General features: G+C 48.6%; 1 protein-coding gene across 1 annotated transcript; it reads right to left on the bottom strand.

The window, feature by feature from the left end:
* Positions 1 to 495: 495 nt before the first annotated feature.
* Positions 496 to 25,101, bottom strand: myt1la (myelin transcription factor 1-like, a). The gene is made up of 21 exons (XM_068753506.1): positions 25,047 to 25,101; positions 24,650 to 24,683; positions 23,135 to 23,197; positions 19,413 to 19,783; positions 16,645 to 17,260; positions 15,841 to 16,259; positions 14,832 to 14,966; positions 12,064 to 12,154; positions 11,725 to 11,835; positions 11,415 to 11,614; positions 8,594 to 8,880; positions 8,289 to 8,513; positions 7,476 to 7,600; positions 6,390 to 6,458; positions 6,242 to 6,304; positions 6,070 to 6,153; positions 4,945 to 5,166; positions 4,691 to 4,782; positions 4,484 to 4,587; positions 3,748 to 3,891; positions 496 to 636 (listed from the first exon to the last, which is right to left on the bottom strand). The coding sequence occupies exons 1-21, from the start codon at positions 25,099 to 25,101 to the stop codon at positions 496 to 498; spliced, it is 3,651 nt and encodes a 1,216-aa protein (XP_068609607.1).
* Between the last annotated feature and the right edge of the window lie 857 nt (positions 25,102 to 25,958).

The following is a 25,958-nucleotide window of genomic DNA, read 5'->3' as shown; positions in this document are numbered from 1 at the left end:
GTTTTCTCCATATAGATTGCATCGTCCTATCAATATTGCTGACACAAGTCAAAGTCAGCGACTACAACGAGTCGGGGGGGCAGATTGTCTCCGATTTCGGTGGTCCTTCACGTGAACAAAGAAACATGAGGAAGGATGATGGCATTTGCACCAATAAGTTTCCGTGTCATGATGTTTGAAATCTTCTTGCATTGCATCTTCTCATGGTTCTCATTTTTACAGTAACATTAGCATCGAGAGAAAAGCCATCTCTGTTTGACTCCACGTTAAAACCGTCGAAATAAGAACGCTTACATGAATAAATACATACACATACACGAAAATGTGCATACATTAGCAGCTATTAACAGTGCATCACATTACATCGTATGAAAACGTACTCAAAGTTCAAAACCCAAATGAGAGCAGAAGAAATGAAAATGCTTGTGGTCCAACAGCAGGTAGAACCGATCCGATCCGGCCCTGTGACCTGTGGCTGCTTTGGCATCTGCAGGGTTAAACCTGGATCCCCTGAACAGCCTGTCTGATGTTCTCCAGCAGCTCCTTGTTCTCCGGACTCTGGTACTGGTCCTGGTGAGTGTACATATCTGTCAAAGTACTCACATAAGTGTTGAAGTTCTGTTCGTTCATTGGCTCCTGGGAGGGAAGAGAAGGCCGTCAGTCAGACGAGTTTCTGATCAGAATATTTCACGTCAAACATCGGAGCGGTTTGGAGGACACGGTTCTGGTCTGTCTCAGCCTGCCAACAGTCCATGCACAAATCAGCAAGGGGGCGTTAGCGTGGGAAGGGGTGGACGGAACGCTTAGCATACGGAGACAAAATCAGGAAGACCAGTGGTGAATGGGAATGTGAGAGGGACAAAACTGGGAACAAGGTTTTATTTACCAGGTTCATCTGGTGAACAAGAACCTTTGAGCCATCTTTAGTGAGGCCCAGTTCTGCACAGACGTCTGCGTGCTCTGGTAGTTACAGCTACATTCCGCTAGGTGGCGTCTTTTCAGTGTCACAGAGGAGGGAGCGCAGACAGGTGGAAAGGTGATGAAGAGTGTGGGGATGAAGACACGGCCACATGTTTCCAGAGATTCCACAGGTGATCAGTTCAAATTGATGCCTTATTGATACCTGCAAGACTTGTTTTGTTTTAGATCAATCAATCAATTTTCAGTATGTGTCCTAAAGAGCTGCTCTAACCAGCAGAATAAAGTCTTATCAATCAATCAATCAAACAATCAAGAATAGAGTAAAGATTTACATTTAATGACTGGGAAATCAAAGGACAACACTATAATTATATATTTATATACCTTGAAGAAGAAAGAGGGTGAAAGTAAAACCCTGGCTCCGCCCCTTCCTGTGCAACATTCAACAGGAAGGTCCCAGACCAGTCCTCCCAGTGAGTTTACTGGGGGAACGTTACCAACCATGCTTATCATATTGAAGTACAGCAGAGCTTGTTGGCATGGCCAAGGGGGCAGGGGGGGCAGGGGGGCAGGAGGGGGGCAGGAGGGGGGCAGGAGGGGGGCAGGACGACAGTGCAGAAGAGAAGGATAATTGGATCTCTTACTCTGGGAGGCAAACAGCAGTTATGCTTTACTGGGCGTCTCTACAGGACAGGGTGTACAGAGAAGCCTATTAGCCTGCTGGACTCAGGGGGGGGGGGTCCCAAGGCGACATAACCAACCACAATGTCTGCCTGAGATAGGCTCCTCCCCTTCCACGCTGTTCACTCACTAGTGATGGGTGGGTGGGTGGATGGATAGTTAGATCTATAGATAGAGAGAGGGAGAGGGGGGTGGATAGATAGATGGAGAGAGAATGAGAGAGAGAATGAGAGAGAGCGAGAGGGAGAGAGCATGAGAGAACGAGAGAGAGAGAATGAGAGAGAGAGTGAGAATGAGAGAGAGAGAGGGAGAGAGAGAATGAGAGAGAGAGCGAGAGAGAATGAGAGAGATAGAGAGAGAGAGAGTGTGTGATGCGAGATGTGACACGCTGCCGTCCAGCGTCCCACTGAGGGACGGGGACAGACACTCAGAGTCCACATATCAACCATGGTGGCTCCAGTCAAACTGAAAAGAGACGCCGTTTCCTGGTGACGGACTCTGAGAGGAAGCACAGCGTGGTGAACACAGGAAGCAGACCTGAGACGACTCCGCCCACAAAGAAGCAGACCTGAGACGACTCCGCCCACAAAGAAGCAGACCTGAGATGACTCCGCCCTCAACACCTGGCAGGAGAGTCACTGCCAGACACCACAGGTAGAGCTCAGACACTCTTCTTCTCACTCACTCAATCACTTCTGAGCATGAACCAACACGCAGGAATCACGGTAACCATCAACCGACGAATCCCTCCGTCGACTCCAATCACGACTTTGATTAAATCCTCATCACGTTATTCATCAAACTAAATGGAAGCATCTGGATAATTAACTCAGGCTCCACAGCCTGAATGGTGAAGAACCCTGGTGATGTTACCAGTGCAACCTGACAGACCGAACCCAGGGTGAAAACCACATCTCTCATCAGTCCACCCTGACAGACCGAACCCAGGGTGAAAACCACATCTCTCATCAGTCCACCCTGACAGACCGAACCCAGGGTGAAAACCACATCTCTCATCAGTCCACCCTGACAGAACGAACCCAGGGTGAAAACCACATCTCTCATCAGTCCACCCTGACAGACCAAACCCAGGGTGAAAACCACATCTCTCATCAGTGCAACCTGACAGACCGAACCCAGGGTGAAAACCACATCTCTCATCAGTGCAACCTGACAGACCGAACCCAGGGTGAAAACCACATCTCTCATCAGTGCAACCTGACAGACCGAACCCAGGGTGAAAACCACATCTCTCATCAGTCCACCCTGACAGACCGAACCCAGGGTGAAAACAACATCTCTCATCAGTCCACCCTGACAGACCGAACCCAGGGTGAAAACCACATCTCTCATCAGTCCACCCTGACAGACCGAACCCAGGGTGAAAACCACATCTCTCATCAGTGCAACCTGACAGACCGAACCCAGGGTGAAAACCACATCTCTCATCAGTCCACCCTGACAGACCGAACCCAGGGTGAAAACCACATCTCTCATCAGTCCACCCTGACAGACCGAACCCAGGGTGAAAACCACATCTCTCATCAGTGCACCCTGACAGACCGAACCCAGGGTGGAAACCACATCTCTCACCAGTGCAGCCTGACAGACCGAACCCAGGGTGAAAACCACATCTCTCATCAGTCCACCCTGACAGACCAAACCCAGGGTGGAAACCACATCTCTCATCAGTGCAACCTGACAGACCGAACCCAGGGTGAAAACCACATCTCTCATCAGTCCACCCTGACAGACCGAACCCAGGGTGAAAACCACATCTCTCATCAGTGCAACCTGACAGACTGAACCCAGGGTGAAAACCACATCTCTCATCAGTCCACCCTGACAGACCGAACCCAGGGTGAAAACCACATCTCTCATCAGTGCAACCTCACAGACTGAACCCAGGGTGAAAACCACATCTCTCATCAGTGCAACCTGACAGACCGAACCCAGGGTGAAAACCACATCTCTCATCAGTGCAACCTGACAGACTGAACCCAGGGTGAAAACCACATCTCTCATCAGTCCACCCTGACAGACTGAACCCAGGGTGAAAACCACATCTCTCATCAGTCCACCCTGACAGACCGAACCCAGGGTATAACGTTACAGGATTCTGAGTGCAGTTCTCCTCTTTCTTACCATGTGAGGAAGTTGGATGTTCGCCAAGCTGTTGATCAGTGACTGGCTGAGATTGGCCAACTCGTGCAGCAGCGAGTCATTCTGCTGCTCAATCACCTTGTTCTCGTCCTCGATGGACTTCAGGTTGGTCTCCATGGTGGTGATCTATGAGATGAGGAAGAAATGGATGCGTCTCATCATCCTCAGGTGTTTATAAAACTAGTCTCATCATCCTCAGGTGTTTATAAAACTAGTCTCATCACCTTCAGGTGTTTATAAAACTAGTCTCATCATCCTCAGGTGTTTATAAAACTAGTCTCATCACCTTCAGGTGTTTATAAAACTAGTCTCATCACCTTCAGGTGTTTATAAAACTAATCTCATCATCCTCAGGTGTTTATAAAACTAGTCTCATCACCTTCAGGTGTTTATAAAACTAGTCTCATCATCCTCAGGTGTTTATAAAACTAGTCTCATCATCCTCAGGTGTTTATAAAACTAGTCTCATCATCCTCAGGTGTTTATAAAACTAGTCTCATCATCCTCAGGTGTTTATAAAACTAGTCTCATCATCCTCAGGTGTTTATATGTGTGATGTGATATCTTTGTCATGTGAAGTACGTGTTCGTGTATGAATGAATGAATGAATACGGCCTGCAGATGTTTCAAAATAAAATCGAGGTATTTGACTTTACGTACTGCTGAGGCTCGTTCTGTGATACAGAATACAGGAAGTATTCAGCCTCAGTCATCTCACCTGCGTCCTCAGTTTGATCATATCTGACTCCACTTGATTGTTGGACTCATTCAGATCTTTGATTTCTTCATCCAAATATTTGATCTCTTCATCATTTTCAATTCCTGAAGAAGAAAGAGGTCAATCATGATCAGACATGAGACAGAATGAAGCATTGATGTTCCCGCTTGTCTTTGGAGGCTGTTGAGGCTAGAGTTTGACTCTGACCTTTACTCGCTCTTTGCTTGATTGTCAGCATCTCCACGCTACTCATCCTCACCTTCTTCGTGGCTGAGGTGGCTCGGGGACAGCCAGACAGACTGGAATGAAACATACCTGCGTTGATGACACTGTGATGGATTTTTGATCTGTTGCTCCATGTCTTACTTCAAGAAAGGAAATAAATCTAGATATTATAGAAGACAAGCTTGCAGTCACCGAACCAAACTTTCCACACACCTGTGCAACAGAGCCACACCCACCTGCGATGGGTCAGGAAGCTACCACTAACGTGTCCTGAGCCGTCACAGCCTGGAGTCGGGCAGCTCATACCGTCTGTTTTGCCAGATTTCCAGACGAACTGTGACCCGTTCATGTAGCTGTCTTTCTGCCTCTTGGCAGCCAGGGGGCATCCGGAGGCACTGCGGTGGGAGGCGTACTTCCCCGTCACGTGGCCTTGCCCGTCACAACCTGGCACTGGACACCTGAGAAGGACAAGGGCTCACACAATCAGAAAGAACGTGACTGAGACCTGAACCCACAGTGTTCTGCCCGGTCTCGCGGCGAGGTGGGGTAATGGTTAGTGCTGTTCCCTCCCAACAAGGAGGGCGTGGGTTCAAATCCCAGCATTACCAACATGTGCTTTCTGTTGCATGTTCGCTCCATGTCTGAATGTCTTTCCCCCCACCATTGGGATGAATAAAGTATTCTAAAGTACTGTATAAAGTACATCTTCCTCTCCTCCTCCCCCGAGCTTGCTGGTGGCGAAGGAGGGATTACCTGGATTACTGTGTAGACCTGGTCAATAACACACCTGGACTCGGCTCAAGCAGCACGAGTGTCTCTGGACTTGTAACAGCGAGTCCCTGTCTCCCTGGGAGACGGGTCCTCAGCTGTGGTTCTGCAGAGAATTCCTTCTTCTCTGTTTTCCTTTGTGAATTTGGTCAATAAAAATAACATTTGATTGATTGACCTGATCCGACAGAGACTTGAACCCACAGAGACCTGAATGGGTTACAGTAGTACCTTGACATTCGAGTTCGAGCTCGTAACTCAAATCACTCGGATGTCAAATCAATGTTTCCACGTAAAGTAACTGAAAACAATTTCATCGGTTCCGGCGTCTAAAAACGCTCAAATCAACGCTGATAACAGGAAAAAGCGTTTTTAATTCTTATATAGATACACAAACAATGATATACAGTATTACTGCAATATAAAATGTGGTTTTATTATGAGTTTTATCTTCGAGACAGACGACGGCGCTAGCAACGCTCGTATGTCGAGGTATTACTGCAGTTTGCTTTTGTCATTAACTATTAATACTTTAAAAACATTGGCGTTTCAAACGTCGCTTCTCTCAGAGTGTATTTAAATTTTTCTCTTACTTGATTGGCTCCTGATCGTCCTTGTCTTCTTTGTTGTGGAGGATTTTGATGCCACTCTTCTTGGCTCGTGGACAACCGGATAGACTGTAGGAGTAAAGGAAGACCTGGCCAGTGAAGTACAGCTGCAGGTAGTAGCAGTAGTAGTATTAGCAGCAGCATCATGCTAACGTACCTTCTGTGGGAGGCATAGTTGCCAGTGATGTGTCCGGATCCATCACAGCCAGGAGTGGGACACCTGAAACACAGGCAGCACAGCAGGAGGTCTTTGTGTTCCAGCCTGAAGCGGCTGCACCTGTTCAGGTGTTGCGTTTCTGACTCACCTGAGTTCTTGAGCATTGGAGGTCACCAGCCCGCGGACGTTCTTCTCAGCCAGCTGGCAGCTTGACAATCTACGGGAACGATGAGGGCCGTCATTTTTGTTCTGCCACCAGGACCCGCCCACCTCGCCAATTAACAGCTGGGCCAACATTTTAACGTCCGCTCCATGGACACGTCACATTTAATTTAAGTACCTGATGTAGTTTAAGTACCTGATGCAGTTTAAGTACCTGATGTAGTTTAAGTACCTGGTGTAGTTTAAGCACCAGATGCAGTTTAAGTACTTGATGTAGTTTAAGTACCTGATGTAGTTTAAGTACCTGATGTAGTTTAAGCACCAGATGCAGTTTAAGTACTTGATGTAGTTTAAGTACCTGATGTAGTTTAAGTACCTGATGTAGTTTAAGCACCAGATGCAGTTTTAGTACCGGATGTAGTTTAAGCACCTGATTCCGTTTTAAGTACCTGATGTAGTTTAAGTACCTGATTCCGTTTTAAGTACCTGATGTAGTTTAAGTACCTGATGTAGTTTAAGTACCTGATGTAGTTTAAGCACCAGATGCAGTTTTAGTACCTGGTGCCGTTTTAAGTACCTGATGTAGTTTAAGTACCTGATGTAGTTTTAGTACCTGATTCCGTTTTAGTACCTGATTCCGTTTTAGTACCTGATGTAGTTTAAGCACCAGATGCAGTTTTAGTACCTGATGTAGTTTAAGCACCAGATTCCGTTTTAGTACCTGGTGCCGTTTTAAGTACCTGATGTAGTTTAAGCACCAGATTCTGTTTTAGCACCTGGTGCCGTTTTAAGTATCTGATGTAGTTTAAGCACCAGATTCTGTTTTAGCACCTGGTGCCGTTTTAAGTATCTGATGTAGTTTAAGCACCAGATTCTGTTTTAGCACCTGGTGCCGTTTTAAGTATCTGATGTAGTTTAAGCACCAGATGCAGTTTAAGTACCAAATATAGGCATCTTGTGGTTTTTTCGTGGTGCTGCTGCCCTCACATCTTTTCAGTATTTTGTGTTTATTGGTGTACGGTTGTGTACTTTCTTGTCCTACTTCCTGGCCGTGCGGCGTGATCAGCCTTACGTGAGGAGCTCCTTCTTGCTCTCCTTGCAGGATGAGTACTTGTGGTGTTTGGGGCTGGGCACGGCGACGTCGGCCGAGTAGCGCTGCTCGTCCAGCAGCTCCTGGAATGGATCCAGTTCATCGCTCTGGTGCAAAGACAACAGAAAAGAAGACTGCAACATATCACGAGGGGTTCTGGAGCTGAGCAGCTTTGTGCAGTTAAAGCGTGGAACGTGTGCTGATCTCCGGAGCAGATACACACGTCCAAACCATATTTCTTTTTGCCCATGCCCTCAGTGAATGTCAGACCTCTCCTACGCTGCAATGGCGACCTCCAGCCCTGTTGGGTGCAGCATTGCTGTTTCTGGGTGTATTGAACCGTTTCGGTTCTGCATGTCACGGAGCTGAAGGGTCGAGAACTACCGAAGCGGTTTGAGCGGTGAATTCCGCCTCTCTTCAACGGTCAATAACTCCAGAACGGAAAACGGTTGCTTTTCTGATGAGAGGCCAGACTTTGATGTTTCATATGGTCGGTTAGGGCGTGTCCATAGTCACATCGGTGGGTCTTGGAATACAGTATAGGGCAAAATGAGTGCAAGCCGCCGGTACTGAGCGTCTGGCAGAGCTATCAACGACTGGTTAAAAAAAACTGATATCAATGACTGACACCATCTATGATGTGATTTTCAAGCACAAAAGCAGACAACTAAAAAAAACAAAAACAGGCTGTGTAGTTAAAAGCAATGTGATGATGATGAATATATTTATTAGATAGAATGTTAGAGTACAAGTACAGTCACACGTAGCATGTATTACAGTCTGGACCCCCGTTACCTCTTTGTGCTCCTGCTCGTCCCCCAGACGTTTGATCTTGGTGTAGTCGATTGGAAGATCCCAGCAGTCCGTGTCACTCAGCTGATAGCAACGACTGTTTAGCAGAGCCTGCCTCTGGGACGACATCGGCTGCAGGGGGGTCAACACCGTCCCACTCCCCTCCGGACCGCCAGGCTGGCCGGCCACCGCCACTGCTCTCCTGTCGTCCGACTCGCCAAGTGAACTCTGATTGGACAAGGGAAGGCTTACATGTCAGACGTGTCACCTGTGTGTGGAGTCGATGTCAGACGTGTCACCTGTGTCACCTGTGTCAGCAGGTCCTGGGATTTCCCACCCAGAGCATGAGGGAGCTCTCTGCACCTTGTTGATAGGTTGAGGATGGCAGTGGCCGCCATGTGAGCCGCTTCCATGTCGTGGGTGTAGTCGAAGCTACTTTTACTACAAGTACTGCTGGCGCTGCTGTCTCCTGCTCCTCCTCCTCCTGCTCCTCCTCCTCCTCCGCCTCCTCCTGCACAGCTCAAGCTGCTGCTGCTGGGAGCATAGCTGCTGGTTGTACTGCTGGCTGGACTCAATGTCTTACCATAGTGTTTAGCTGTGGGGGGGGGGCACAAATGTTGATATATAAGCTGTGCAGAAGATGTTCTACATCTTTAAAGTCTTCCATAAAAATGAAAGTAAATCTAGAAACTGAAGGCCAGAAGTTTTTATTTTGAATAAATCTTGCTGCACCAAAAATATCAAATCTAATATTATCTTAACCAAGACCCAAATGCTCCATGAAGACATGGACGGACGGACGGTTCAGAGGGTAGAGTTTCACTATCAGGTCACTCTTTCCACGATTTTGTGGATGTAACTGTGTGACACCCTTTTTTGTGTATTAACAGAAATTAAATAGAAACTAACACGAGAAATAAATAGCTGAGTAGAACACGTCTGTGTAGGTTTAGTGATCCAGGTCGAGGAAAATCACAATCAACCGGTATTGCTTACGGTTTGTTGAAGATAGGTAGGAGGAGCTAACGTAGCATTGCCACTCCCTCCCTTGAGCCGGTCTCAAGCCGGATAAATGCAGAGTTCCTGTGGTGCATTTGGGTTCTCAGCTCTCACCTGCATCGGCCCTCGACAATCCCTCGCAGTGAGAGAGTCGTGATTGGAGCAGACCCCAATTGGCAATTTGCTTCACTCGCTCACTATTCACACGGGCAATGTGGGTGACGTGTCTTGCCCAAGGACACAACAACAGTGTACACATTTGCTGGAGCCGGGAGTCGAACCGCCAACCTCTCGATCATAGGACGACCCGCCCAATCACCTGCGGCACCGTCGCCGAGAAGAAGCACTACAAAGCAGAGTTCCTGCAGTATCGAGACAGGTGTGTGTGTGTTACACCCTGGACAAGCCGCCAGTTCATCGTAGGGACACAGACACAAAATCTTTCACACACACACACACAGCTACGGGCAATTTAGTGGAACCAATTCACCTAATTTGCATAATTTTGGTGGCGAGAGGAAGCATGGTGTCGCAGTTGTTAGCGCTGTTAGCGTTGCCTCACAGCGACAAGGTCTTTCTGTGAAGAGTTTGTATGTGGGTTCTCCCCGCGTCGTCTGCGTGGGTTCTCCCCGTGTCTGCGTGGGTTCTCCCCGTGTCGTCTGCGTGGGTTCTCCCCGTGTCGTCTGCGTGGGTTCTCCCCGTGTCTGCGTGGGTTCTCCCCGCGTCGTCTGCGTGGGTCCTCCCCGCGTCGTCCGCGAGGGTTCTCCACGTGTCGTCCGCGTGGGTTCTCCCCGTGTCGTCTGCGTGGGTTCTCCCCCTGTCGTCCGCGTGGGTTCTCCCCGTGTCGTCCGCGTGGGTTCTCCCCCTGTCGTCTGCGTGGGTTCTCCCCGTGTCGTCTGCGTGGGTTCTCCCCGCGTCGTCTGCGTGGGTTCTCCTCGCGTCGTCTGCGTGGGTTCTCCCCGCGTCGTCTGCGTGGGTTCTCCCCGCGTCGTCTGCGTGGGTTCTCCCCGTGTCTGCGGGGGTTCTCCCCCTGTCGTCTGCGTGGGTTCTCCCCGTGTCGTCTGCGTGGGTTCTCCCCGCGTCGTCTGCGTGGGTTCTCCCCGTGTCGTCTGCGTGGGTTCTCCCCCTGTCGTCTGCGTGGGTTCTCCCCATCGTCTGCGTGGGTTCTCCCCGTGTCGTCTGCGTGGGTTCTCCCCGTGTCTGCGTGGGTTCTCCCCGTGTCTGCGTGGGTTCTCTCCGTGTCTGCGTGGGTTCTCCCCGTGTCTGCGTGGGTTCTCCCCGTGTCTGCGTGGGTTCTCCCCGTGTCTGCGTGGGTTCTCTCCGTGTCTGCGTGGGTTCTCCCCGTGTCTGCGTGGGTTCTCCCCGTGTCTGCGTGGGTTCTCCCCGTGTCTGCGTGGGTTCTCCCCTTTGTCACTTTTGTGTATATATTTAGTTTAAGCTGAATGAATGTGTGTTTGTTGTGTGCCTCGAGCTGGGACCTGAGTGCTGTTTTTCGTTCGGGCATGAGAGTGTCTGAATGACAATAAACATTTCTTGATTCTTGATTGATTCTTCTTGATTCTTGATTCTTGTTCTCCGGTTTCCTCCCACCACCAAAACATGCAAATTTGCCCAATTGTTTCCACTAATTTGTCCGTAGGTGTGAATGATTGTGTGTTGCCCTGCGATGACCTGGCGGCTTGTCCAGGGTGTGCCCTGCATCTCGCCCACTGCCTGCTGGGACGGGCTTCAGACCAACAAAGCACCATGAGGAGCGCATGGAGACAGCGGAGGGAAACACTGCCTTTAACAGGAAGAAACCTCCAGCTGAGCCAAGACTCAAGGTGGGCGGAGCCTCTGCTTTGACCAGTAGGGCTGAGACATGGAGCGGTCTGTTGTGCTTATAATTAGCACCTCATTAACAATCCTGATGATCATGTGACCCAACGTCTCCATTGAAAGGCTAAACATTAAGAGAGAATAATTCCGACGCTCAACGTTCAGAATATTTGAGGGAAACTTTGACTCCACCAGAACGAAGATGAAGCTCGGTTCTCCGTTTTTGTTTTGATTCGAGAAAGGACAGATAGAGAAATCAAGCATAATCACATGATGTCTCCGTGAGACCGGTGGTGCGCTCCTTTTCCTTACCATCGTAGCCCTTTGGGGAGGTGTTTGTCAGTCCTCGCCTTCCATAGCCCCCGTGCTGGCCGTCGTAGCCGCCGTAGTTGTAGCTGGTCTTGGAGTATTTCTCCAGCTCTTTGGCGAGGTTGGACCGCGGCGTGCTGGTGGGAACAGTGGTTCTGTAGCCGTACTGAGGAATCTCCAGCTGCTTGACGAAACACATCGGCCTGCAGGGCGACGTGGAACAAGAGAATTAGGAGAGCATCATTCAGGCGCCTTCGTCTCACACGCCAGGACAGCCGATCGTCTTAGGGCGTGGCCGTAAGCTGGGCGGTACCTGAGGACACGGTCTGACGTCTGATTGGTCTGACTGCCACTCTCACATGGATGGCTCTTCTCGTGGACTTTAGCCATCTTCTCTGCAGCAGCAATGGGACATCCAGACAGACTGGTGGAGAGACACCTGGTTACCCACACACACTGATGGGTTAACCGATTGATCACACCAGGTCAGTGGCAGGTCAGGTCATGGACACTAACCCAACGGCCGTGTGAGCATGTTACCTGCGTCCAACACGCCCACCAGACACTCGTCCTCAAGCTAATTTGGATGCATGTGCTGTAAATGTGTGGCGTTCAGGCTGTTAGCAGCCCTGCTGAAGGACTGCCCACTCACCTGCGGTGTGAGTTCCTGTTGCTATTGACATGACCCCGTCCAGAGCAGCCGGGAGTGGGACACTTTAAAACATTTTCATACATGGCAAGGACTTTGCCAGACAGGAAGAGACAGGTGAGAGAGACAGCGAGGGTTAGGAGCTGAGGGAAGAGTTAGCATTCAGCTACGACAGTTAGCCATGCACAGATCACAGCTGACACTGACAACGATCGATCCAGGCAGCATTTATGGATTATGTGTCACTGCTGTATTTGTACAGTTTCTGGTTCCCTTCTGGTTCTGGTTCCAGACCGAGGTTCTAGAGAGAATCTTTCCCTCACAAACTGATCTGATCTCGTCTGATAGATAATTAATGACAATCAAGATGTGAGAAAAAACTAGAAACGTCGTCAGGGTTACGGTGATGAATGATGAGTCCTTTTTGTTACCAATAATCCTTATGATGTAAATATTGTGTATTTTGCAGCTGTTTACAGTCTAAAGTTCACTGCAGGCATGCTAACATTAGCTGCAGTGCTAGCTGCAGACATGCTATGGCTAGCTATAACGTTCAATACCTTTGAACTGCACCTGGCTTCTCACACTGCTGTCAGACCTGACACCTATGAAGCTGAGGTCTGGAGGAACACCTGCATTACCTGGATGTTTAGGGGCGTTATTAGTGCAGGTTCAGGTGAGATCATGCTGGTCGTTCATGCCGTTCACGTCACAACACAACACAAAAAACAGACATCAGGCACTGGTGATGATGAAGATGAAGGTGCCACCATAAACAAGTCACTTTTAGGAGTATTTACTTTGAAGATGGACAGAAACCCCCAAAGACAAGAAGAGATCAGCTGATCGGCACTGGATTGAAGTGAAACTATTCCCAGAATCCCTTGATGTTTTGAAGAGTTTCTGGAATTCTGACCCACACATCTATAAAACACACCCACTGCAGACGAGTCATGCAGGACACGGGACTCAAGCACCCAGCATGCCGAGCGGCGCACAGCGCTGACCGCTGCACAATCCGACAAGTCAGTCATCATCAGCGACTGGTCTGAGCTGCTGATTGGACGCCGTAGGAACTCGGTACGGAAGACGATAAAGTGTTTCCTTTGTTCTCAGGATAAATATGAAAACGTTCTGGATTCAGATCGACAAATGTTTCTCAGAGACAAAAGAAGCGGAGAAGAATCAGCCTTTATGACTTTGTCCTTCATTCATTGGTTCATTAGTCTTCATCAACGTCTTCAGACACTTATTACAGTCCAGGTCACACCCTGGACAAGTCGCCAGCTAACAGAGACAAACCATAAGCTGCATGTTTTTGCAGGTGGGAGCAAGTCGGAGAACCCGGAGAGAACCCACGCAGACATGGGGAGGACCCAGAGAGAACCCACGCAGACATGGGGAGGACCGGGAGAGAACACACGCAGACATGGAGAGAACCCGGAGAGAACCCACGCAAACACAGGGAGAACCCGGAGAGAACCCACGCAGACACTGAGAGAATGCAGAGAACCCACAAAGACACGGGGAGAACCCGCAGAGAACCCAGAGAGAACCCACGCAGACATGGAGAGAACCCAAAGTGAACCCAAGCAGACACGGAGAACCCACAGAGAACCCAGAGAGAACCCACGCAAACACAGGGAGAACCCACGCAGACACGGAGAGAACCCGGAGAGAACCCGGAGAGAACCCACGCAGACACGGGGAGAATGCGGAGAGAACCCACGCAGACACGGAGAGAACCCGGAGAGAACCCACGCAGACACGGGGAGAATGCGGAGAGAACCCACGCAGACACGGAGAGAATGCAGAGAGAACCCACGCAGACACAGAGAGAATGCAGAGAGAACCCACGCAGACACGGAGAGAATGCAGAGAGAACCCACGCAGACACAGAGAGAATGCAGAGAGAACCCACGCAGACACGGAGAAAACCCACGCAGACACGGGGAGAATGCGGAGAGAACCCACGCAGACACAGAGAGAATGCAGAGAGAACCCACGCAGACACGGAGAGAATGCTGAGAAAACCCACGCAGACACGGAGAGAACCCACGCAGACACGGGGAGAACCCAGAGAGAACCCACGCAGACATGGGAAAAACCCGGAGAGAACCCACACAGACACGGGGAGAACCCGGAAAGAACCCACGCAGACACGGGGAGAACCCACGCAGACACGGAGAGAACCCGGAGAGAACCCACGCAGACACGGGGAGAATCCGGAGAGAACCCACGCAGACACGGAGAGAACCCGGAGAGAACCCACGCAGACACGGAGAGAACCCGGAGAAAACCCACGCAGACACGGGGAGAACCCGGAGAGAACCCACGCAGACATGGGAAAAACCCGGAGAGAACCCACGCAGACACGGGGAGAACCCAGAGAGAACCCACGCAGACACGGGGAGAACCCGGAGAGAACCCACGCAGACATGGGAAAAACCCGGAGAGAACCCACGCAGACACGGGGAGAACCCAGAGAGAACCCACGCAGACACAGGGAGAACCCACGCAGACACGGAGAGAACCCAGAGAGAACCCACGCAGACACAGGGAGAACCCCGAGAGAACCCACGCAGACATGGAGAGAACCTTCTTGTTGTGCAGCAACAGCGCCACCCACTGTGCCAGCTTTACAGATGTGGATTATCCACCTCTGAGAAACATCTGGAGGATTAAACCCACAACCTCGGCTTCCTGAAATGACTTGTCAGACTGATTTTGAGTCGGCTGCAGTGCAATGACGTCCCCAGCAGTGGACCTACTCTCAGGCGGGACACGTTCTTTGTGAGGACACCCGGATAGGCTGCGGTGGTGTGGGTACAGCCCAGTCACATGACCAGTCCCGTCACAACCCGGTGTCGGACACTTACTCTCCTTCTTCTCCCCCCGTGAAGTTTCTGGACAGGACAGAAAAAGATGAGACAAGGACATTTACAGCCTTATGCACCAGTTATCAAATCCCGTAAAGGAAATCAAGGATTCCTGAGGGGAGCAGAGCAACAGTTATCAGCTTTAAAATCCCAGAGGAGGTCATGGAACCCAAAGATGGTGACACCAATGAGATCCAAGACCGAGTCCCAAACCAACTCGGGCTGTGCTGAAGAAACAAAAGTGCTTTGATCCATAGAAAGATCAAAATCAAAAGCGACTGGTTTTTATTTGGAGGAGCAATCAATGACAGTTGTTGAACCCCACCTGTGGGCTGTAGCCCCCACCCTAGCTAGGCTGGAGTCACCTGGAAATGATGATGTGGGTTAATCACCACAGTCATGCAAATGAGGTTAGAGCATCGTGGGGATGGAACCCTACACTGCTTTGTGCTTGGAGGACGCGTGATGGCAGAGACCTTCCCTGGCCCAAGTGTGGGCGTTGTTATCTTCAATGCTCCTTGTCCTTCAGGTGCTGATCACCTGCTGGGTCCTGCCCTTGGGGACTTGATCTCCTGTGTTGAGACATCCACAGGTGGAGTGGTTGTTTAATGTCCTCCAGTGTTAAAGTCCTCATACAGTGTACGCTGGGCCTCTTGTCCATAGGCCGTCTTCTGTGTTGACTTTATGTCCAACCTGAGGAACCACCTGGTCAAACAGCTAATGTTAGCACGTCTGACCTGAGGAAATGGTTTAAAGGGCCAGCCCTTTTCAGGCACTGACCAACTTCTGCTGAACACGAAGAAACATTCTAAGGTGTTTGTGATTGTGTGCTCAGGTTGTGGGACAGGATTGGAAGCAGTGTCCAAACAGATCAAGAAGAGGTGTCATCTTTGAAGCTTACCTTTAGGGTAATAAGCCCTCTTCAGTCCATCATGGTGCATCCTGGACTTCCGCTCCTCGCCGCCATTGTTCAGCCTTGGGCTCTGTTCATTGTGGCTGTGATGATGGTGATGATGATCCCGACGATGAAACGTGCGCTCTGAGGCCATCCGGTCCCTCATGACCTTTGCCCTCTCTGATTCCAGGGCAATGGCCTTCTCCAGCAGTGATAGGTTTCCCTTGGTCATGTCAAAGGTCTCATCCGAGTGGTCAGAGGCTACTGAAGTGGTATCTTCATCGCCCTCCTGGCTGCAGCTTGTGGGGTAACCTCTGGACCCTGTGCTCAGTTGCTCATCCAGCTTCATCAGGTTTGTCAAGTCAGAGTAGCTCCGTTCCAGAGACCTGGGCTCTCGATGAGCTCCGTGTTGGCAGCCGTCATACCTGAGCAGGAAGAGGGACAACAAATCACAACTAGCCACTGAAAAATCCAACTCCGTCAGTGTGTTGCTGCTTCAGGACCATGACAACAAAGGAAACAGGAATTCTGGTCTCTCCCACAAACTCCTAAAGGTGGAGGTCAGATCATCCACCTGAGCTGAGACTCAAGCAGATCTCAACATTCAAGTAGGTCCACCTCTGATTGGCTCTAAAGGAACAGAATGAAAGTTCTGGAGCAGATTAATGAATGAATAACTAGATACGAAGTTTAGGAAGACAAGTAACGTATTTTGTGTTTACTCCTGTTTTTTGGAGTAAACACAACTCAAAAAAACATTCTAAACTTCATCAAAACTTCATTATATGAGGGATAATGAAAGACTCATACATGTTAAGGTGATGCACCATTTGCTGTTCTGGTGGGACCTGGAGTTGGTGGTGGTGGATAGGTCGATCACACATTTGATTCTCGCTCAGTCTCCGAGCCAGATCGAAGCATTGGTTCCTCAGACACTCCAGACTGCTGAGACACACCTCCTCTTCTCTCTCATCCACCTGGACCCGGGTGTTAGGCTGCCCGTTAGCCTGGCTGCCATTGTCCATCATGCAACCATCGGGGTATCCGTCCTCTGGCAGCATGGTGCCGTGGCCCTCTGCCAGGAGCTTCAGTGAATCTACCGTCTCTCTGACCACATCACTGTCCAGGTCCACGCTCAGCTCACATTTCCCATTACCCTGATCGCTGCCGTCATACTCATCATCATCTTCGTCTTCTCCAGCACTGTTGGAGGAGTTGCTGTTCATCTCAGACTCCGTCATGGCCTGGTAGGCAGCGTCCTCAGCTATTTTGCCCAGATTGAGCAGCGACGTGGCAACCAGCTCATCGTAGTTCTCATACTCCTCTCCAGTGCCATTTCCTGTACTGATGGCGCAGCTATTATTATTGTTGTATTTCAGGGTGGGGGTTAGATTTAAGGATCCACTGGGTTTGTAGTGGTTTTCCACTGTCAGGAGAAAATATAACAGTTTAACAGCATAATAATGTAAAAGTATAACAGAGTATCGGTGTAACAGAGTAACACAGAGAAACAGTGCAACAGAAAGAAACAATGTAACAGTATAACGGCATAACAGTGTAACAGAGTAAAAGAGTAACAGAATAACCAAGCAACAGTATAACAGAGTATCGGTGTAACACAGAGAAACAGTGCAACAGTATAACAGAGTATCAGTGTAACAGTATAACAGAAAGAAACAATGTAACAGTATAACGGCATAACAGTATAACAGTGTAACAGAGTAAAAGAGTAACAGAATAACCAAGCAACAGTATAACAGAGTATCGGTGTAACAGAGTAACACAGAGAAACAGTGCAACAGTATAACAGAGTATCAGTGTAACAGTATAACAGAAAGAAACAATGTAACAGTATAACCAAGCAACAGTATAACGGTATAACAGAGTATCAGTATTACAGAATAACAGAAAGAAACAGTGTAACAGTATAACAGAAAGAAACAATGTAACAGTGTAACAGTGTAACAGAGTAAAAGAGTAAAAGAGTAACAGTGTAACAGTATAACAGCGTAACAGTATAACAGTGTAAAAGAATAGCAGTATAACAGTATAACAGTGTAATGGTATAACACAGAGAAACAGTGCAACAGTATAACAGAGTATCAGTGTAACAGTATAACAGAAAGAAACAATGTAACAGTATAACAGCGTAACAGTATAACAGTGTAACGGTATAACACAGAGAAACAGTATAACAGCGTAACAGAGTAACTGAGCAACAGTATAACAGCATAACAGTATAACAGTGTAACAGAGTAACAGAATAACAGAATAACCGAGCAAGAGTATAAGAGTGTAAAAGAGTAACGGTATAACAGTATACCACAGAGAAACAGTCCAACAGTATAATAGAGTAACGGTATAACACAGAGAAAGTCTAACAGTATAACAGTGTAACACAGAAACAGTGTAACAGTATAACTGAGGAACAGTATAATAGAGTAACGGTATAACACAGAGAAAGTCTAACAGTATAACACAGAGAAACAGTGTAACAGTATAACTGAGTAACAGTAAAGCATCTTGTCCTGTTCGTTTTGCCCTGTCTAGTCTCCAATTACTGTAATTACTTGTGATCCTAGTGTTCCCTTTGAGTCTAAAGTTATGTGTATGTTAGTTTCGTGATTCACATTATTCTTTGTCTTGAACGTTCTTATTTATTTTTATTGTATTGTTTTCCGTGACCCTGTGTTTTATGTTTAATATGATGTTTATATCAACCTGTCTAGGGACAACAGATGGAAATTAGCCTTTGGCTATAGTCTGGCATGTTTACATAATTTTATATGTTCATTAATACTTTCAGTCACTAGACGGTGCCCGGGGGCCACCATGAACGTGCCCGGAAACCACCATGATCGTGCCCGGAAACCACCATGATCGTGCCCGGAAACCACCATGAACGTGCCCGGGGGCCAACATGAACGTGCCCGGGGGCCACCATGATCGTGCCCGGAAACCACCATGATCGTGCCTGGAAACCACCATGAACGTGCCCGGGGGCCAACATGATCGTGCCCGGAAACCACCATGATCGTGCCCGGTGGCCACCATGATCGTGCCCGCTGGCCACCATGATCGTGCCCGGAAACCACCATGAACGTGCCCGGGGGCCAACATGAACGTGCCCGGGGGCCAACATGCTGCTCCATCAGGGCTGGCATCTCCTGAGAGCCCGGCCCCAGAACCGTCAAGCACTATTTTTAATTCTGCTTTTATTTTGAAACAGTCACAGGAATCTTGTGCTACTCAGCTGACCGCTCATCTCCAGAAGCAGGTAAAGGTGTTCTTAAACATAATAGATTCCAAAGTGGAGAAACCGACGGTGGATGTTCTCAGTGAAAATGAACGTTGGGATGTCGTGTTGGGAACTTTCATTACTGCTTTATGGATTCATTCACACGCACAGAGGTCGGCTGCTGGAGGCGGGGCCTCATGTAAAACTCCTGATTGGTCAGCTGACTTCAGCACCACTGTGACATCAGTCATTGGGGAGAACCCGGTGACCGTGTCCTGCAGCATCTGTTTGAGAAGGAGGGCCAACAAACATTTGAAGAAAAATGCCAAATAAAACTCACCTCGATTCTGCTCCTCCTCTTCCTCCTCTTGCTCATTCTCCTCCCCATCTTCCTCCTGCTCCTCCTCATCATCCCCATCCTCCACGTCATCCTCCTCCTCATACAACGCCTCCTCGTCTTCATCATCATCTTCTTCCTCCTCCTCCTCCTCCTCCTCCTCCTCCTCCTCCTCTTCCACTACCTCCACCTGCTGCCTCCCTTCCTCTCCCATTTCTATGGTTTCAGTCTTGTAACTGGTGTAGGTGCCGGCGCCCTCCTCCTCTTCCTCCTCCCCTTTGGAGGAGGTGAGAAAGGGCCTCCTCTTGGCAGCTGGTTCCAGTGGCAGTTTCTCCAGAGCCTTCCTCTTCTTGGCCAGTGGGCAGCCGTAGACACTGAAGAGACAGAGGTCACGTGATCAGTCGCTCCTTTGGCCAGCGTTTGCCTTTCTGGCTCTAACTGGAGCCGATCATCGGGTCAGAGTGAAAACCGATCCTATCTGGTAGATCCATGAAGGTCAGGTCACATTCGACCCTACGGACCCTACGGCAACACGTCAGATACTTACCTGTAGACAACAGGTAAGGCCCTGAGACACACAACATGTGTTTTTGGAATAATTCTAATTTACTCTTAATTTTGTTAGTTCTGTGTTAAAAAAACATGCATAGACTGCTTTTTTTAAATGTTCCTTCCTTTTCATGTTTTTATGAATGTCTGTGTTGAAAGCCCATCTATGGACAAGTGCTAAGAATTAGCTTCAGCTATAAGCGCTATAATGCAACCATCGGATACCTGTGTTACATGTTTTGTATTCGTCCATATTCAAATAAACCAGAAGTAAGTAAGTAATGTCTAAATATCAGTTTCAGATCTCCACAATGATTAAGAGCGTATAGCTTGGTCTAAAACAGGGGTCAGGAACCTATGGCTCAGGAGCCAGATGTGGCTCTTTTGATGTCTGCATCTGGCTCACAGACAAATCTTTAATTATAGAAAAAATTGTTTCGTTGCACTCCTTTGTGCATTCGCGAACTGGAGATGGTCACCGGCGACTAGAAAGCCGGTTCGCTATGAGGCAGCAATCAGAGGAAGTCTGGCTTATAATCGGCCTTCTGCTCACTGGGAACGGGACAAACGCCGATTTAATTTACTGTATTGCGCCGTGTTTTTATTGTAACCTCTCGTTCGTTTTTAAGTCTTGTTGTGTTTTTCTTTTACATGTCTAGGGACTGCAGATGTAAATTCGCATTTTTGCTAAAATCCGGGACATTTACATCTATTATATTATTTTGTAATGATGTCCATTAATGTGCACTGTCCCTATCAAATAAATAAATGAATGAATGAATGAATGGATTGATAGCTGACTAACATAGACCCATAGGCAGACTGACAGAGACCCAGAGGCAGACTGACAGAGACCCATAGGCAGACTGACATAGACCCATAGGCAGACTGACAGAGACCATACCTGTCAACCAGTACGTTTTTGCCATACAAAGTACGGTTTTTATGCATTCTAAGACGTGTACGGAGTAGAAGAACATCTGTACGGGAAAACGCAAATTTGTAGCGTCCGTCAGACGCTGAAACAAGGACGAGATGGGTCTCAGAACAAGCTTTTATTAATCGGTAACCCCGCCGCTAACAGGACAGATATCCTCTCCTGTCTCTCTCACCCCCTCCACGCTCACACACACACCGCCCCTCCTCCCTGGATGCCTTCACTGACTCTCTGCAGAGTAGGAATTAGGAGTAGGAGGCAGACTGACAGAGACCCAGAGACTGACATAGACCCATAGGCAGACTGACATAGACCCATAGGCAGACTGACATAGACCCAGAGGCAGACTGACATAGACCCATATAGGCAGACTGACAGACCCAGAGGCAGACTGACATAGACCCAGAGGCAGACTGACAGAGACCCAGAGGCAGACTGACAGAGACCCAGAGACTGACAGAGACCCAGAGGCAGACTGACAGAGACCCAGAGGCAGACTGACAGAGACCCAGAGACTGACAGAGACCCAGAGGCAGACTGACAGAGACCCAGAGGCAGACTGACAGAGACCCATATAGGCAGACTGACATAGACCCAGAGGCAGACTGACATAGACCCAGAGGCAGACTGACATAGACCCAGAGACTGACTGACATAGACCCAGAGGCAGACTGACATAGACCCATAGGCAGACTGACATAGACCCAGAGGCAGACTGACAGAGACCCAGAGACTGACATAGACCCAGAGGCAGACTGACATAGACCCAGAGACTGACAGAGACCCAGAGGCAGACTGGCAGAGACCCAGAGGCAGACTGACAGAGACCCAGAGACTGACATAGACCCAGAGACTGACATAGACCCATAGGCAGACTGACAGAGACCCAGAGGCAGACTGTCAGAGATTTATAGGCAGACTGACTTGTGAGACAAAGACTTACCTTCCTTCTCCACCTAAACATGATCAGTCAAAGGAGTTAGTGACACATGGTCACACACTTACACACATTACACAAACATTACATGGACATAAACACTACATATCACACATACACACCCTAATCAAATCACATTATTTCAGCTGCTTTATGTTTTATCACAATCAGTCATCAATAAAATTCTACATCAATGCTCAGACAAACATTAGAACGAAGAGGGCGATGCAGGTATGTGTGGACAGATGTGGTGGGGGTATGAGAGGGGCGGGCATCACCATGTTCACATCCTATAATAGTGGTTGCCATGGGAGACAGACTGCATCCCTCCTGGTCCTCATATTGCAGCATCGGCACAGTGCTGTCGCCATGGTGACATCCTCCAGAGACAGACACGGGGAGGGTGGAAGAGAAGGAGAAAGGAAACATTGGGGAGGAAACAGAGTGAGGAAAGAGGGTAGGACGTTAGAGCTGACTTACCCTTCAAGAGATGAGATAAGATGAGGACAGGTGAGGAGAGGTGTAGACAGGAGAGGTGAGGGCAAGTGTAGAGGGGTGAAGAGTGATGAGGACAGGTGTAGAGAGGTAAGGGGAGGTGAGGACAGGTGAGGCGTGTATGAACGGATTAATCTAGTTTACATTATTTCTTATGGGAAATATTGTTTCGGTTTTCAAACAATATTACGGAGCAAATTATTTGAGAAACAAGGTTTCACTGTACTTACAGGTGCGTAACTATATTTACAGGTATGTCAGACATCAGACACTGAACATTGTTGTTTTTAATCATTGTTTTCTTGTTTGTTTTTTATTTGTGATATGATCCTTCTGATTCTGAAATAAGGAATTTCAGAATCAGAAGGTGTTTATTGTCAATGAGGGTTCACAGACTAGGAACGTTTCTCAGTGAAGTCCTGCTACATGTAACAGTAATGACTAAATACAAAAAACATACAAGTACAGACACATCACAAAACAGCAGCAGGCGTGGATACACAGATGTGTATTAGCAGCAGCAAAACTAGCGTAATCACGCAGTGCAAAGAGAACAATGCAAGTTATCGGTTATGAAATGTTCAGGAGTCCGGGACAGAAAATTAAGTAATTAAAATTAATTAATTTAGGGGTAGGGTTTAGTTTAGGAATTGAGTTTCATGCATGCCAGGTCCACCACTCCAGCACCTACCGAAACTCGATTTGAGAGTTAACTCCGCCCACAGATCTCTGGGTTAGTGTTTGTAGCTCTCACCATGCTCTCCCTCTTGTGTGTGTTTGTTTACCACAGTGTGTGTCTGCTCGTACCTGCGGTGTCGGGCGTACTTCCCACTGACATGACCGCTGCCGTCACAGCCGGGGATGGGACAGCTGCACAAGAAGCACAAGTCATCAGAACCCAGAGCAACACATAGCAACACACGGAACACACGGAACTTACAGAACACACGGAACACATAGCAAAACATAGCAACACATAGCAACACACGGAACACACAGAACACACGGAACACATAGCAAAACATAGCAACACATAGCAACACACGGAACACACAGAACACACGGAACACATAGCAAAACATAGCAACACATAGCAACACACGGAACACACTGAACACACAGAACACACAAAACACTCGCACACGGAACCCAGAGCAGCACATGGAACACACGGAACACACAGAACACACGGAACACATAGCAAAACATAGCAACACACAGAACACATGGAACACACAGCAACACACAAAACACTCGCACACGGAACACACAGCAACACACAAAACACTCGCACACGGAACACACGGAACACACAGAACACACGGAACACATAGCAAAACATAGCAACACATAGCAACACACGGAACACACGAAACACACAGAACACACAAAACACTCGCACACGGAACACATGGAACACACAGCAACACACAAAACACTCGCACACGGAACACATAGCAAAACATAGCAACACATAGCAACACACGGAACACAAAAAACACACAAAACACACAAAACACTCGCACACGGAACCCAGAGCAGCACATGGAACACACGGAACTCACAGAACACACGGAACACATAGCAAAACATAGCAACACATAGCAACACACGGAATACACTGAACACACAGAACACACGGAACACATAGCAACACACGGAACACACTGAACACACAGAACACACGGAACACATAGCAAAACATAGCAACACATAGCAACACACGGAACACACAAAACACACAAAACACTCGCACACGGAACCGAGAGCAGCACATGGAACACACGGAACACACAGAACACACGGAACACATAGCAAAACATAGCAACACACAGAACACATGTAACACACAGCAACACACAAAACACACAAAACACTCGCACACGGAACACACAGAACACACGGAACACACAGCAACACACAAAACACTCGCACACGGAACCCAGAGCAGCACACGGAACACACAGAACACATGGAACACACAGCAACACACGGAACACACAGCAACACACAAAACACTCGCACACGGAACCCAGAGCAGCACACGGAACACACAGAACACATGGAACACACAGCAGCACACAAAACACTCGCACACGGAACACACAGAACACACGGAAACACACAGCAACACACAAAACACTCGCACACGGAACACACGGAACACACAGCAACACACAGCAACACCCAAAACACTCGCACACGGAACCCAGAGCAGTACACGGAACACACAGAACACATGGAACACACAGCAACACACAAAACACTCGCACACGGAACACTGTGTTCACCATCATCATCATCATCATCAGGTGTACCTACCTGAACAACTCCTGTGTGACTGACTCCAGAGCAGCTTCAGACAAGAGAAGAAACAGCCCTGAGAAACAGCTCTGACAACAGGACAGACAGGCAGGTAGACAGGCAGACAAGCAGCCAGAGACAGGCAGGTAGAAAGGCAGACAAACAGACAGATAGGCAGGCAGACAAGCAGCCAGAAACAGGCAGGCAGACAAGCAGCCAGAGACAGGCAGGCAGACAAATAGACAGACAGGCAGGCAGACAAGCAGCCAGGCAGTCAGACAGACAAGCAGCCAGGCAGGCAGGTAGACAGGCAGACAAACAGACAGATAGGCAGGCAGGTAGACATGCAGACAGACAGACAGATAGGTAGGTAGAAAGGCAGCCAGACAAGCAGGCAGGAAAGCAGAAAGCTCACCTCTGACTCCTTTGGATCGGGTTCGATGTCGTTTTTTAACCACATTCACCTCCATCTAGAGACAAATATTCAGTCACATTTCAACACATACAGTAAGTTGCCGTAGCCGCGTGTAGCAACTCCATGCAGAATCACAGCTCAAGCCAGTCCTTTGCTTTAAACAGTAGTCCAAACTGTGACCATGCTAGCCAGCAATGCTAACAGTCCTGTGGCTATTAGCATGACGAGGGGTGTGCCTGGATCCTGGTTTACAGCATATGCAGGTTAAATGGGGAAACAACCTATCCTCAATGGAGTACGGCAGGGGGGGCTTCTGTCTCCAGCCCTGTTTAACCTTTACGTGGATAACCTGTCCAAGCAGTTGGGGAAGTGTAAGACAGGTTGTCTGATCGGGGACACTCGGTTAAACCATCTGATGTACGCAGACGACTTGGCAATTATGTCCCCCAGTACTGTTGGGTTCCGGCAGCTGTTGGGTGTATGCTCCGAGTATGGGGTTGAGTTTGATGTACAGTACAATGCAAAGAAGAGTGTGGTATTGATATGTAGGACCAAGGAGGATCAGAAGCTGCACTTTCCAATGTTTTACCTGTCGGGCAATCCCTCTGTGTATCTACCTGTGTGAAATACCTTGGGCACATCATAACAGACAAGATGGAAGACGATGCTGACATGTGTAGGCAGAGACGGATGTTGTATGTCCAAGCAAACATGCTAGTCCGTAAATTCCATTATTGTTCTGATGATGTGAAAGTGAGCTTGTTTCGGGCTTCCTGCACGCCCATGTACGCGGCCCCATGATGGGTCCGCTACAAGAAGGGGACCCTGCGAAAACTCCAGGTAGCATATAATGACTGCCTGAGGATACTGCTGAGGAAGCCCAGGAGCAGCAGAGCTAGAAAGCTCTTTTGT

This window comes from Brachionichthys hirsutus, chromosome 20 (assembly GCF_040956055.1).
Source record: "Brachionichthys hirsutus isolate HB-005 chromosome 20, CSIRO-AGI_Bhir_v1, whole genome shotgun sequence".
NCBI classification, from domain to species: domain Eukaryota; kingdom Metazoa; phylum Chordata; class Actinopteri; order Lophiiformes; family Brachionichthyidae; genus Brachionichthys; species Brachionichthys hirsutus.
The sequence above is the reverse complement of the archived record's forward strand: the minus strand, read 5'-3'. Positions and strand labels throughout refer to the sequence as shown.